Source organism: Pistacia vera, unplaced genomic scaffold, assembly GCF_008641045.1.
Source record: "Pistacia vera cultivar Batoury unplaced genomic scaffold, PisVer_v2 Contig406, whole genome shotgun sequence".
Lineage (NCBI taxonomy): Eukaryota > Viridiplantae > Streptophyta > Magnoliopsida > Sapindales > Anacardiaceae > Pistacia > Pistacia vera.
In genome coordinates, this window is record NW_022196231.1 from 539,921 (window position 1) to 553,824 (window position 13,904).

At 33.6% G+C, this 13,904-nt stretch overlaps 1 protein-coding gene across 1 annotated transcript; it reads right to left on the reverse strand.

Moving 5' to 3' along the window:
• Window positions 1–297: 297 nt before the first annotated feature.
• Window positions 298–4,954, reverse strand: LOC116142217 (PHD finger protein ING1). Its single transcript, XM_031427653.1, has 7 exons — window positions 4,817–4,954; window positions 3,816–3,887; window positions 3,020–3,207; window positions 1,938–2,001; window positions 1,694–1,793; window positions 788–956; window positions 298–691 (listed from the first exon to the last, which is right to left on the reverse strand). Exons 1-7 carry the CDS (start codon window positions 4,842–4,844, stop codon window positions 581–583), a joined length of 732 nt encoding a protein of 243 aa, XP_031283513.1. The 5' UTR covers window positions 4,845–4,954; the 3' UTR covers window positions 298–580.
• Between the last annotated feature and the right edge of the window lie 8,950 nt (window positions 4,955–13,904).

The following is a 13,904-nucleotide window of genomic DNA, read 5'->3' on the forward strand; positions in this document are numbered from 1 at the left end:
GGGACTCTTTACTCTGGTGTACATATAATGACTTTGGAAATATGTTTGCCGGTTAAGTTCATTTAAATTACATGAAGCCTATTTAGGTGCATATGTGAAAAATGTTGATTTATCTCACCAACTTAACAGATGGAAGTGCCAGATTTCAAAGTAAGCAACGTCAGTGTTTCTTATGTTACTTGCTGTGAGCTGGTGGTTTTTAAGTGGACATGCACTGAGGACACGCTTCAAGCCATGTATCCTATGAGGTAAAGAATTTGGGGTCTTCACAGATGGAGGGTATGACTGCAAGATGGATGGTAAATAAGTGCCAAACTGGCATACATCTAAAACTACAACTACAACTACAGTTGCCAAAATGATAATAGAGGAGTCCAATAAGCCAAGAAAAAAAAAAAAAAGCTAAATAGAGCTCAGTGTTGTATCAACAAAAAAAACAAAAAAAAAAAAAAGAATCTTGAATCTTGAAATATTGCCGAAGAAGAAAGAAGAAATTGCTGGTGGAGCAAGCATTGCATCCGTAATACATTTAATTTCACGCATTGATGTACAATAGCATATAGCATTGTTTTCCTCAAAATCATCTGCCTTTGCGGCGATTTTTCAAAGCTGCACAATCTGAACAGTACCATTTCCCTTTCGGTTGTTCTTTCAAACCAACACAGCCAAAGTGGAACCATTCTATCTTGCACTGTTGAAGGAAACATACATTTCTATAAGTTTAAGAATGTAAAAGAAAAAGATACTACAGAAAAGAAAAAAATAAATAAAGAACTTGATAACATACATCAGCATTATCACATGCAACCATCTCCCCGTAACTGACTTGGTTGCAGAAACAATATGTAGGTTCATTTGGATCCACAGGTAAATCTAACTCCATACCAGTAGGGTTTGCAACTGCTGCTGCTGCTTCTGTCGCTGCTTGTGCGGCTGCTGCTGTTGCCAGGCGTGTTCTGCAGATGTATAATTTCATATCAGCATGGAAATAAATGGCATCTCATTCCACGGATACTCTCATATTTTAAAATGAATTATAGCTTATCTAGAAAAGAAATTTCGGTCCCACCTGGTCATCTTCTACATACATGTATACACAGAAAAATGAACCGAGCATTCTATTTTGTTTCACACAATTATCAATGAAATGCTTGAAGAATTGGTGAACAGTGTCAGGGAGTAAGTAGAAACAATAATATAAATAAAGAAATAAATGCTTAAATTAGAATATCCTAGTGATTGAAATCCTAATTGGAACAGACTGAACATGTAGGCTGAAGTTTTGAACATAAATCTAAGCAATGAATCAAATCATAACTCGGACATCTGTAATTCTGTAATCTGGGCTGGGCCTAGAAGTTTATCATTTTTCCAAACCTTTTTCCATCTTGGCTTAAAAGTTCTTGCTTTTTTGAAATGAATATTAAATTCTCAAGGTATATATATATATATATTGACAAATGAAAGGGCCCTATCAAAGTGCACAGTATTGATTTCAATACTAAATCAATCACAACATTAAAAAGAAAACAATTTAGCCAAAACCGAATAGAGCAGAAGTTAATGCAATCAACATCAACAAATAGCTTCTTATGGAGGAATAATAACTCAAGATAAAGTAGCCTAACTAAATTCAATGTTTGGTAAATACTTCAAAGACATTATAAAAAGGATATCTAGGAAAGGAAGATACTTTTTACGTCCTCCTCTACCACCTTCACCACTCCTTCCAGATTTATTGCTACCATCAAGACTTGGTGCAGGAGACACAGTTGTAGCAACAGTATCTCTTTCTGCCAAAGAACCATGTTAGTACAAAACAAATGTAGCAAAAGATGGAGATACTCTCTGAGAAAGACATGCATTAACCCTGTCAAAGCATAGCTCATAAGGTATGAAAAAAAGGATCAAGAATGTGGAAAAGATAAGTAAAGTACCACGTCGAAGCTCTTCATCAAAACTTTTCAGATATTGATCTAGTTGTTGTATGTGTGCATCTACCTGAAGCATGGTTATGATATCCCAATTAGCCATAAAATTAAATAAAAAAAAGCATAGTTACAGTATTGAAAGTTTGAACTTTGACAGGTTAACTACAATCAAAGTCATATGCTTGCGCTTAGAGTATAGAGTAGTCACAGAAAGTGCCTCAACAAAACTTTAGATCAATAAAGTTCTGCGTCTAAATCAAACAAGTACAATGTACTTATACACCTAAAAATAAGACATATTAGCATATAGCATCATATAATAAAAACAATATATTCTTGAATTTCCACAGATTTCCAGAACCTATTTAGAGAATATACATGTGTATAATTCATGGTCTGCAAAATTCATCCACTGAGTGATATGAACATAAACATAGTTGTAAATTGCAACTTCTTTGAATATTCATTAATCACACATTGGTAACTGTACAATAAGACTACTAAAAGAGGAAACCATAACTGCTAAGAATTTAACCTAAACAAAAATGTTGAAAACAAACATATGTCTCTCCGGAAATAGTAAAACCTGTTTGCACTGCCCTAAAACCAGTGTGAAAGTAACCAATGGTTTCACACTTGTACTTAGTACTTAGGCAAAGAGAGTACTAATTTCAGAGGGGCAGCACTACTTGATTTATTGTGTCTGCTATATTTATCATACATGTGAAAACTTTGAGGCTTCAAAGGCATTTTTTTTCTTCTAAAGGTCAATGACCCAAAACCAGACAACCTTTATCTCAAACTCAAAAACAAAGGTTTACATCATAGATGACTCCAGTAACCTAACTCTCATCAAAATATAAATTTTCATTTGTCTTTTACATAGCCTAATCATAATCTAACAGCATCAACTACTTTTCAGTCTTCCAAAATAAGGTACTGCTAAGTAAGAGAAATAATGATTCCATAAAGGAAAACTTTGCAACAACCCAAAATTTAAAGAAAATGAAACAAAAATCACATAAATTTGGCAAAACAAGTAATTTGGATTAATCAAATGCAGACATCAACAAAAACACTCCACATACCAAATCATATGCTTGAACTGCCAAGGTAACTTTTTCGTCTGCAATCCTGACGCTATGCTTTTGCTCCTCAAGAGCATCGTCAGAGAATCTAAGAAGTGAAGTATTAGGTGTAATATTTCCAGTCCTAATTTCCCGCTTAACATCCTCTATCTCTTGTTCACAACGTTTTTCATTTTGTCTCTGGATTTCTGTCAGTATCCACAGAAAACAACACTGCTCTGAGAATCTCAGCTCAAAGAAGAGAAGGAAAATTAAGCTACCAACGTAAAACTTCATCCTTTTACATGTACTCGTTTGCATAAGAAACCTAATTACTGTATACAGAGTACGCATCACTAAGACAGAAAGCAGCCTGTATGTGATAGGGTAGGGTGGGTCATAAAACCCAAGTTGTTCCCAATGTTACAAATCAGCAATGGGCCTGACTTAGAGTTTGTAAACTTACCACTGACTTGTTAGAACATAGAGAGCATATGCTCGAAGAATTGATCCCAAATCACTGCTGCTAGAACAAGTGATGTTTTCCAATGATTCTCAGAAATTGTTTGTGTGGGGGAGGGATTTAGGTACAGAATGAAAAATAAAAAGGTTTGGTTTGATCAACCTTAGCACATTCATATTGTCATTACAAACCCATTAATGTAATAAATTAACAATACCTATACTTTATGATATGGTAAATCTATTGCTTTGTTCCAAAATAAGAATTGAAAAGAACTTAACAACAGAATAACAGTAATGACCATTATGTTGATTCATATATAACGTAGTACAGAATGATTGGTAGAAAGCATACCTTGTAAGCTTTTATCTAGGTCACGCAGCAAAGAATACTTCTTGTGCAGAATGTTGGGCAGTGATTCTAAATCTACACAAAAAGCAATTGGCCAAGACTTAAACAAAAAGAAATAAATAAAAGTTTCTATTTTTTTCCCCCAGTTGAATGCAAAATTTCAGTGCCCTGGATGCTGCTTCAGTTGTCATATTTATGGTGCTTAACCACACGTTCAAAAACATGTGTAGTATAAATGAGTATGCAATGATGGATGAGCATATATCAGTAGAAAATATATATGTGGATGCACTGAAGTAGCGCCGATTAAGGAGAAAATGAACAAAAATTGTAATGATGGTTTGGAGATGTGTAACATACACATAAAAGTTAAACTGGCAACAGCAATCTACTATATGTAGAAGGTACAAATTAACTAGAGAAAGACCAAGACTTAACAAAGATACTTCTCCAGAAGGGTTCATGTAGCCGACCCCAATCACTTGGGATTCAAGGTTAGTTCAGATAAGACAGCAATCCCTAACCGCCTTTTACATTCCAAATTCCATGCACAAAATAAACTTTAAAAAACTAATTTAAAGGTGAACAAACTGCATGTCACCACATTACATCCAGCAATTTCCCCCTTGAAACTAATAGCTTAGCTCAAAATGAAATCTTACTTAGAAACAAATAACCATATATTTATAACTAAGAAAATCCTTTTTTTTTTTTTTTTAATTAGTTAATAAATTTCTGAAAAACAATTAAAAGGAATTCCTAAACCTAATTTCCCTTGTTACAAATTTTCAACTTTGCATTCAAAAATAAACCATAAAAAGGAGGAACAAATATCTGGAAGCGAAAAACAAACTCAATTTACATAAAAGAACAGAGAAACATGCATGGATTGATAAAGATTTCATTTGAAAATCGAATAATTATATTATCAGAATTGGCTCTATTAAATTAGGGTTTTGTATAATTCGAAATAACAGCTGAGATTAGAGAAAAGGAAGGCTTACTGGCTTGAAACTCGTCCAGGAAGGACATTTGATGGAATTTAGGGTTTGTATTGAGATTATGTAAAACTGATTTTGTTTGATTTGGGTGAAAATTTCAGATTTGTTCCCGCCACAGATTTAACGAACTTTCGAGCCCTAAAATCAGGTTTCTAGTTGACTAAATGACATTTATAGCCTTTAGCTTTTTCTACTATACCGTCAATGGAAACGGCGCCGTTTGTGAATTTGGATATGTCATATAAAATTTCATCCCAAGCTATGTAAAATTACATTTTAGTCCAATACTAAATGTAAAAACTCAAAGAGTTTTACCTACTAGTGGGATCCAGTACATATCTTCTCAATCCCCATCATCATTTATGGCTATTTTATTGTCGGTAAAAATTGACTTACAACTAAATCTTACAAACTTTTTCTTACAACCTCGATATGGTAGTTTGTAATTAATCCACTCATAATTGGCTAGGCGATAAAATTCATCAGAAACCAATTGTGAGCTATTACATCGGGGTTGTAGAAAAAAAGTTTATGAGATTGAGTTGTAAGTTATCTCTTATAAGTTCTCCCATTCCAAAAAAATTCTAGAAAATTACCTATGAGCAGTAAAAAAGAATGAACTATTATATGAAACAAAAGAAATTCACAAAGGAGTATATTTTTTTCATGGATAATTCTTCATATACAAACTGATATGTTTTAAGATGATTGAATTATTTTAAATTAAAAACAAATTTTATATAATTAAAGGAGATTACATGTTAAACCGACATGGTTGTCACATCATTTTGGAGCGAATAGTTTGTGTATAGAGTTTGTATATGTAATAATTTTTTTATTTTTCCAAAGAACTTATCTATTCCATGATTTTTCTATTGTACAGTGTTGATGTCAAACTCCCACATCGACTAGGAGACGAGGGTTTTGGTCGCTTATATAGCACAAGACACCCTTATCACCTAGAGAAGCTTTTTCAGGGCAAAAGTATGTGGGCCTGCCAGTAGTCCAACCATGGCTCAAAGCAATAATACCTCTAGGAACCTACCTACCATGTGACTAAGACTGCATAACAATATTTTGGCGCTAGAGGAGGGCCTAGGTTTACCTAGCTAAGCGTGTCGGTTTGTACCCACACGAAACCTCCTAAGCCCCTCGTTCGGGGGTTGTATTGATGTCAAACTCCTATATCGACTAAGAGACGAGAGTTTTGGTCTTTTATAGCATAAGCACACCCTCACCACCTAGAGGCGCATTTTTGAAAAAAATTGTGCGGGCCTACCACAGTCCAACATGTGGCTCAGCAGACAATACCTCTTGAAACCACCTACTATGTGACTGGAACGCAAAACAACATAAAATTTAGTTTCGTTTTCTCTGTTAGTATTTTGTTGGTTTTAGTTATAAAATTTGGGTTAGGGTTTAATGTGTTTGGTTTATATTTGTAAATTTCTCTACATATGAATTAGTCAATTACAACATATTTTTTTTATTTTTAAATCATAAATTTTACTTGTATAGAAATATGAATTAATTAGAAATAAGTAGCTGATGATTTACTTGAATTATAATTATTTTTTTCCTATGACTGAATTAAATGCGTCAAAGTTGATTTAAAGTTTTAAGTTTCACTAGTTTTAAAGAATATTTATTAAGTTGGTACTTAAACTAAGACACAATTGGTTCTACTATATTTAGTTGTTTTGTTAGCTGTAGGTAATCAAATGTTTAGTTTTTTTAGTTCTCTGTTACTATACTTTGATTGATTAATATTTTTTCAGTTAGTAATATTCTTATGTACATATATCTTTTTTTCAATTTTGAGACATGGAAGCAAAAGATTTTGGTGAGGAATTGACGAACCACTATTGAGTTCTATAGACAATACTTATGTATCCGAAGTACCACATGAACGAAGTCAAAGTAGGTCAAGAATTGCATCACTAAATGACGTACATGAATTTTTACAACAAATATGCTGGGAGGCTGGATTTGTGTTAGAATTAATTCAACCAATAGAATAAAGAGACGAATGTCATAGTAAGAAGAAGTATGTGTACTTTAAGGAAGGAACATCAATGAAGGAGAAGTTATGAAAAAAAAAAAAAAAAAAAAAAAGGAGAGTAAGGGGATAGTTAGAGAGGGTTGCAATACAAAACTTGCTATGGTGTGAACCTAAAGGGGTTGACTTGACGGTTAATGATGTTTGTTTCCTTTATTGACTTTATAGGTTTGAACCTTGGGGCCATTTATCATATTTGTGGCTTACCTTGGATAATTGGGTTTGTAAGGTGTTCAATGGATCTTAGGAACTAGTTAAGGTACGCGCAACTTGGCCCGAACACCTCGGTCATAAAAAAAAATTAAAAAAAAAAAAAATTGCTATGGTGTGGACAAAATCTAGGAATTATGCTATTAGTATATTTTAATGTTGAAACAAGTTATGAAATATGAATGTCATGATTGCGGCTAATCACTAACATTACGCCAATCACCCAAAATCACTTAATCAATCAATTCCCTGATTCAGTGTAACTACATTATTTTGTTTCCTTATTGTATAGCTAAACTTTTGTATAAATAGGTGATATATTCACAATTCAAAATAATTCAAAACAATATAATTGAATTCATTTAAAGATATCTCTCAAGCATATTATGACCTTTCAATTGTCTCTCTTGCCCTCTCAAAGATATCTCTCGGGCATACTCTGACTTTCTTCAAATTTTTCTCTCTTGTTCTCTCAATTCTGACATGGTATCAGAGCTCTTCCATCAATTCTAACATCAAGTGTAATCCTAGACTATAAAGTGGTTAGAGACTAATTGATTTCTTCTACATAAGTGAATGAAAGATTGATGAAGAGTTTTATTCATGTTATCATTGATTTTAGATGAATAAATTGTTATAAAAGCTTGGCCGTTATTGGTATTTCAAAATACCAATTGTTTGGACTGTTATGCAATTAAAAGTAATTGCAGTTTTTTGTTTTATTTGAAAGCAAATTGTTTCAGTTACTGCAACTCAAAGCATGGCAATTTCTTGTATTAATTTGGAGTTTAATGGTGGCAATTATAAGGGCTGTTATAGAATTAAAAGTTGGGTTGTTATGAATGGATTGTCAAGTATAAAAAAGGGTGTTTATTCTCTTTTGAGGCACAATCTTTCCACTCAATAGAATCCATTTTTGCTTTTGCGTCTTTATTCTATCAGCTTTCCTTCACTACTTCTACATTGCCTCATACTATTCTAAGCTTATGTTAAAGAGTGCACTTTAACTAGAAGTTCGCCATTGTATCCTGGAGGTCGGTCCGCTGTTGAGCCTTTTTACACCACGAAGATTTATCTAGTAGGGGCAAAATTCTGATCTTAAGGACAATGCTTTTGCACGCCTTGACGCTACTGTATCGTTGTTGTTTCACTGTAGTATCATTGTTGTTTTGTTGCTGTGTTTGTTGTTGTTTCACTGTTGTATCATTGTTATTTTGTTGCTGTCTCATTGCTATTTTTCCTGGTGTTCTGTTGCTGTTTTGCTGTTGTTCTTCCACTGTTTTGCTATTGTTGTTTTGCTGCTAATTTGTATTAAATTTCAACAATCTTATGATCAGAATTTTTCCGAGATGGACGCTACAATTCTCACAACCAAATCACTTCCTAACATCTCCAAAATTTAGCCCTTTGCCGGAGCTCATTTCAAAAGGAGGCAAGAAAAGTATTCCACTCCTTGGATGTGCTCGACTTTGCAGAGTATCTCTTAACAAAAGAACCAAAACTTGGAGTGGACAATTTTGACCAAAAAACTTGATACGTGGAAGAAAGGAAATAAGGTATGTCGCCATACTATCCTCACTATATTATCGAATGAGATTTATGATGTTTATTACTCTTGTAAGACTGCATATGAGATATAGACAATCCTAAAAAAGAAATATGTTGTTGAGGATGCTGGATCACAAAAATATTTCATAGGAAACTTCTTAGATTTTAAAATGGTAGAAGAAAAAGAGGTATCCATGCAAGTACATGACTATCATTTATTGATAAATGACTTAAAAAATGAAGAAATAATTCTTCTTGAAACTTTTGTGGCTAGTTGTTTAATTGAGAAACTTCTAGATTCATGGAGAGATTATAAGAATAGTATGAAACATAAGCGGAAGCAAATGAGCTTAGAAGATGTGATAGTACATATTAGGATTAAGGAGATGAACAGGCTTAGAGATAAAGCTGATAAGGCCAAGGAATTGACATCCAAGGCTAATGTTGTTGAAAACCAAGTGGCTCCTCCTCAACCTAGGAACAAGAAACTGCAGAGTTTTGAGAACAATAACAAGAAATTGTTTAACAACAAAAACCTCAACACTTTCAAAAAGAAAGGACACTGTTTTGTGTGTGGGAAAACTAGACATTTTGCTAGCTAATGCAGATACAGAAAAACTAGAGACAACAAAAATCCTCTTAAAGCCAATCTGGTTGAGGGAGATGATGTTGTTGTTGTTGTGGTTGTCTTACAAGTGAACATGGTTGCTGAAAAGAAAGAATGGATAATTGATTATGGGGCCACAAAGCATATTTGTGAAGATAGAAATTCTTTCTATGAATACAGATCAGTGAGGGATGGAGAAGAATGTGTTTACCTTGGTGATTCCCGCTCTACCCCTATTTTGGGAAAGGGGAAAATTCTTCTCAAACTTACTTCTAGGAAAACCCCTTCATTGAGTAATGTTTTACATGTTCTAAACATTCGATATAATCTTGTATCTATTTATGTACTGGGAAAGGCTGGAGTGAAAGTCTCATTTGAGGGTGACAAAATTGTAATGTCTAAGAATGGGGCTTCTGTTGGGAAGGGGTATTGTTCTGGAGAGTTATTTAAACTCAATGTACTTAATATTATTATGAATGAAAATACATCTTCTTCTACTTATGTTATTGATTCAATAGATTTATGGCATGGTAGATTAGGTCATGTGAATTATGGTTATCTGAAAAAGATGAAAGAACTTGGTTTATTATCAAATGTCAATATTTCAAATATTGATAAATGTGATGTGTGTGTGGAATCTAAATCCACTAAAAAGACTTGTAAACCAGTTTTAGAATGAGAAAATGAGTTTATTGGTTTAATTCATAGTGATCTTTGAGGTTGACCAGATGAGAAAGTTTTATATAACTTTTATTGATGATTACTCTAGATATACTAGAGTATACTTATTGAGAAGTAAAGATGAAGCAACTAAAATGTTCTTAACTTATAAAAATGAAGTTGAAAATCAACTCAATAAGAAAATTAAAAGGTTAAGAACATATAGAGGAGGTCAATATGAGTCAAATGACTTAGATTCCTTTTGTAGAGATCACGATATTATACATGAGACTACACCTCTTTGTTCTCAACAATCTAATGGAGTTGTTGAGAGGAAAAACAGAACTTTAAAAGAAATGGTGAATGCTATGTTGATTAGTTTTGGAGCACCTTTTAATTTGTGGGGGGAAGCAATGCTTTCAACTTGTTACATATAAAATAGAATTCCTTTTAAGAAAATAGGCAAAACACCATATGAACTCTGGAAATGTCATGTACCTAACCTAAAATATTTTAAAGTGTGGGGGTGTTTTACTAATGTCCTAATTCCTGAACCTAAAAGGAAAAGGTTAGGACCTAGGACTGTTGATTGTATGTTTATAGGTTATGCTCAAAATAATGATGCTTATAGATTCATGGTAATAAAGCAAGAGGTTGGTTTGTATGATGCAAATACAATCATTGAATCTAAAAACGCAGATTTCTTTGAGAATGTTTTTCCTAAGAAAATCAATTGTGAAAAGGCTTTACCTCAAAATGAAACTTTTGAGAGTTCTCCTCAAAATGAAACTCTTCAGAATTCTTCTAAAAGTTCAGCGTTAGAAATAAGGAGTAAGAGAGTAAAAAAAGCCAAAAGTTTTGGTGATGATTACTATGTCTTTCTTACAAAGAATGATCCTTAGACTTATGAAAAAACAATGACTTCTTGTGATGCATCCCTTTGGAAAGAGGCAGTAAATAATGAAATTGAGTCCATTATGAGTAATCATACATGGGAAGAAGTTAATTTGCCTCCAGGAACTAGACCAATAGGGTGCAAATGGATATATTACAAGAAATTAAAGACTGATGGATCAATTGATAAATACAAGGCAAGATTGGTAGCCAAAGGTTATATACAAAAGAAAGATATATATTATTTTGACACTTATGCTCCTATAACAAGAATAGCATCAATTAGAGTGTTAATTGCTTTAGCTGCAATTTACAAATTACATATATATCAAATGGATGTAAAGATAGCTTTTCTTAATGGAGACCTGGATAAAGAAATTTATATGAAAAAACCAGGGGGTTGTGTTATCCCAAGTAATAAGCATAAAGTGTACAAACTGGTAAAGTCTCTTTATGAACTTAAATAGGCACCAAAACAATGGCATGAGAAGTTTGACCAAGTGTTAGTCTCAAATGGTTATACAATTAATGGTTCAGATAAATGTGTATATTGTAAATCATTTGAAGACAACAATTACGTGATAATATGTCTCTATGTTGATGACATGTTAATATTTAGTGCTAATATGGATGTGATAATTAAGACTAAAGAGTTTCTATCCTCAAATTTTGATATGAAAGATATGGGAGAGGCAAATGTTATTCTTGGGATTAAAATCATTAAGATAAATGATGGTCTTAAGTTATCACAACAACACTATGTTGAAAATTTCTTAAGAAAATTTGGGTATTTAGACAGTAAACCTGTCTGAACTCCTTGTGATGGAAACACTCAACTTAAGAAAAATACACAACACAGTGTAAATCAAAATAGATATACCCAAATCATTGGTAGCCTTATGTACTTAATGAATAGTACGAGGCCTAATATTGTTTATGACTAGATTGAGTAGGTATACTCATAATCTTGATAAGAATCACTAGATAGCATTAGACACTAGATATTTGAAGGGCACCATTGATTATGGGCTAACGTTTGGAAGTACACCACCTGTATTAGAAGGATATTCCGATACCAATTGGATATCAGATTCAAATGAAATAAAATCCACAAGTGGTTATATCTTTACACTTGGTGGAGGTGCTATGTCATGGAAGTCTTCCAAACAAACTTGCATAGCTCGATCTACCATGGAGTTTGAGCTTATCGCCTTAGAAAAGGCATGTTTCGAGGCTGAGTGGTTAAGGAATCTATTAGCAGATCTTCCTATTGAAACTCACCATCATGTTTCAGTATCAATCCATTGTGATTGTCAGGCATCAATAACGAGAGCAAAGAGCAAAATTTATAATAGGAAAAACAGACATATCCGGATAAGACATACCATTATAAAGCAGCTGCTAGAATCTGGGGTAGTGAGCCTAGACTTTGTGAAGTCAAAGTTAAATTTGGCCAATCCTCTGACTAAACCACAAAGTAGGAGGTTAGTGGAATACAGGTCGAGGGAGATGGGACTTATGCCTAAAGCATAAGGCAAGAGTGATGGTAACCCTACCTTTGTGATTGGAGATCCCATGAAGTAGGTTCATAAGGGTAATAAGAAGTCACTTGTTATCTTGATAAGTATTATCGAATTTTATCTATAAAGAGTCCTCCCTATGGTGAGATAATACTGATTGCAGTGAATAAGGTTGAGTAAAATTACTCTTAATGAAATCCATAGCCAACATAAATAGTGGTGTGAAAAACTGCAATTAACACCTTATGGAGGTTCACCTATGTGATTGTGGAATTGGGTAGATTCCTATGAGAGCTTAGGCAGGCATCTCTAGAGCACTCATGAAATCTAGGCTAGCACAAGGCCATAAAGTGTCAAACCGCAAAACAATATACAATGCAGAGAATTTAGTGTGAGGAACAGAGTTTCTTGGAATCTCACATGCTCAATTTGGAGGTTCACAGCAATATCCCATCACTCTTCATCAGCTATCTAATGCATCTCACATGTTACTTCCTCCTTGACAAATTCTGCTTCTGTTGGCTCATCAGCTTCTAAAGTTGGAAATTCTTCCAGTCCATCTATTGCCACTCCACAAACACTCACTGATCAAACTTGGTATGTGGACTCAGAAGCTACTAACCATATGATAGCAGACACAACCTCTAAATTACATAAAGATATTTTTGGTTCATAGAAACTTAGTTTCACCAAATTTCTGTAACTCACGTTTAGTTACTCAATGATTGGTTCATAGTCCGAAAGGCACCAACTCATAAACATTAAATTCTATAATCAGTGGTGATTGGTTATTTTGAAATATGTGGGGGATTGTTATAAAAGCTGGGCAGTTATTGGTATTTCAAAATACCAATTGTTTGGACTGTTATGCAATTAAAAGTAATTGCAATTTTTTGTTTTATTTGAAAGCAAATTGCTTCGGTCACTGCAATTCAAAGCATGGTAGTTTCTTGTATTAATTTGGAGTTTAATGGTGGCAATTATAAGGGTTGTTACAGAAGTAAAAGTTGGGCTGTTATGAATGGATTGCCAAGTATAAAAATGGGTGTTTATTCGCTTTTGAGGCACAATCTTTCCACTCAATAGAATCCACTTTTACTTTTGGATCTTTATTCTATCAGCTTTCCTTCACTTCTACGTTGCCTCATACTGTTCTAAGCTTTTGTTAAAGAGTGCACTTTAACTAAAAGTTCGTCATTGTATCTTGGAAGTCAGTCCACTGTTGAGTCTTTTTGCATCATGAAGATTCTTCTAGTAGGGGTGAAATTCTGATCTTAAGGACAGTGTTTTTGCACACCTTGACGTTGTTGTATCGTTGCTGTTTCACTGCAGTATCGTTGCTGTTTTTCCTGCTGTTCTCTTGTTGTTTCCTGCTGTTTTACTGCTATTCTTCTGATGTTTTGCTGCTAATTTGTCTTGAATTTTAACATAAATTTCATATTCTGGAAGGAAAAGATTTGGTGTAGCCATGAAAGAGTAGTCCAACGTGTTTTAAACGTGTAGTCATTAGTTTTTAAAATTTTTATAATTAAGTGTTGGATCCAGTGAGCTTTTATTTCCTTTTAACGTTACAAACAAATTTGTTGAATTGAT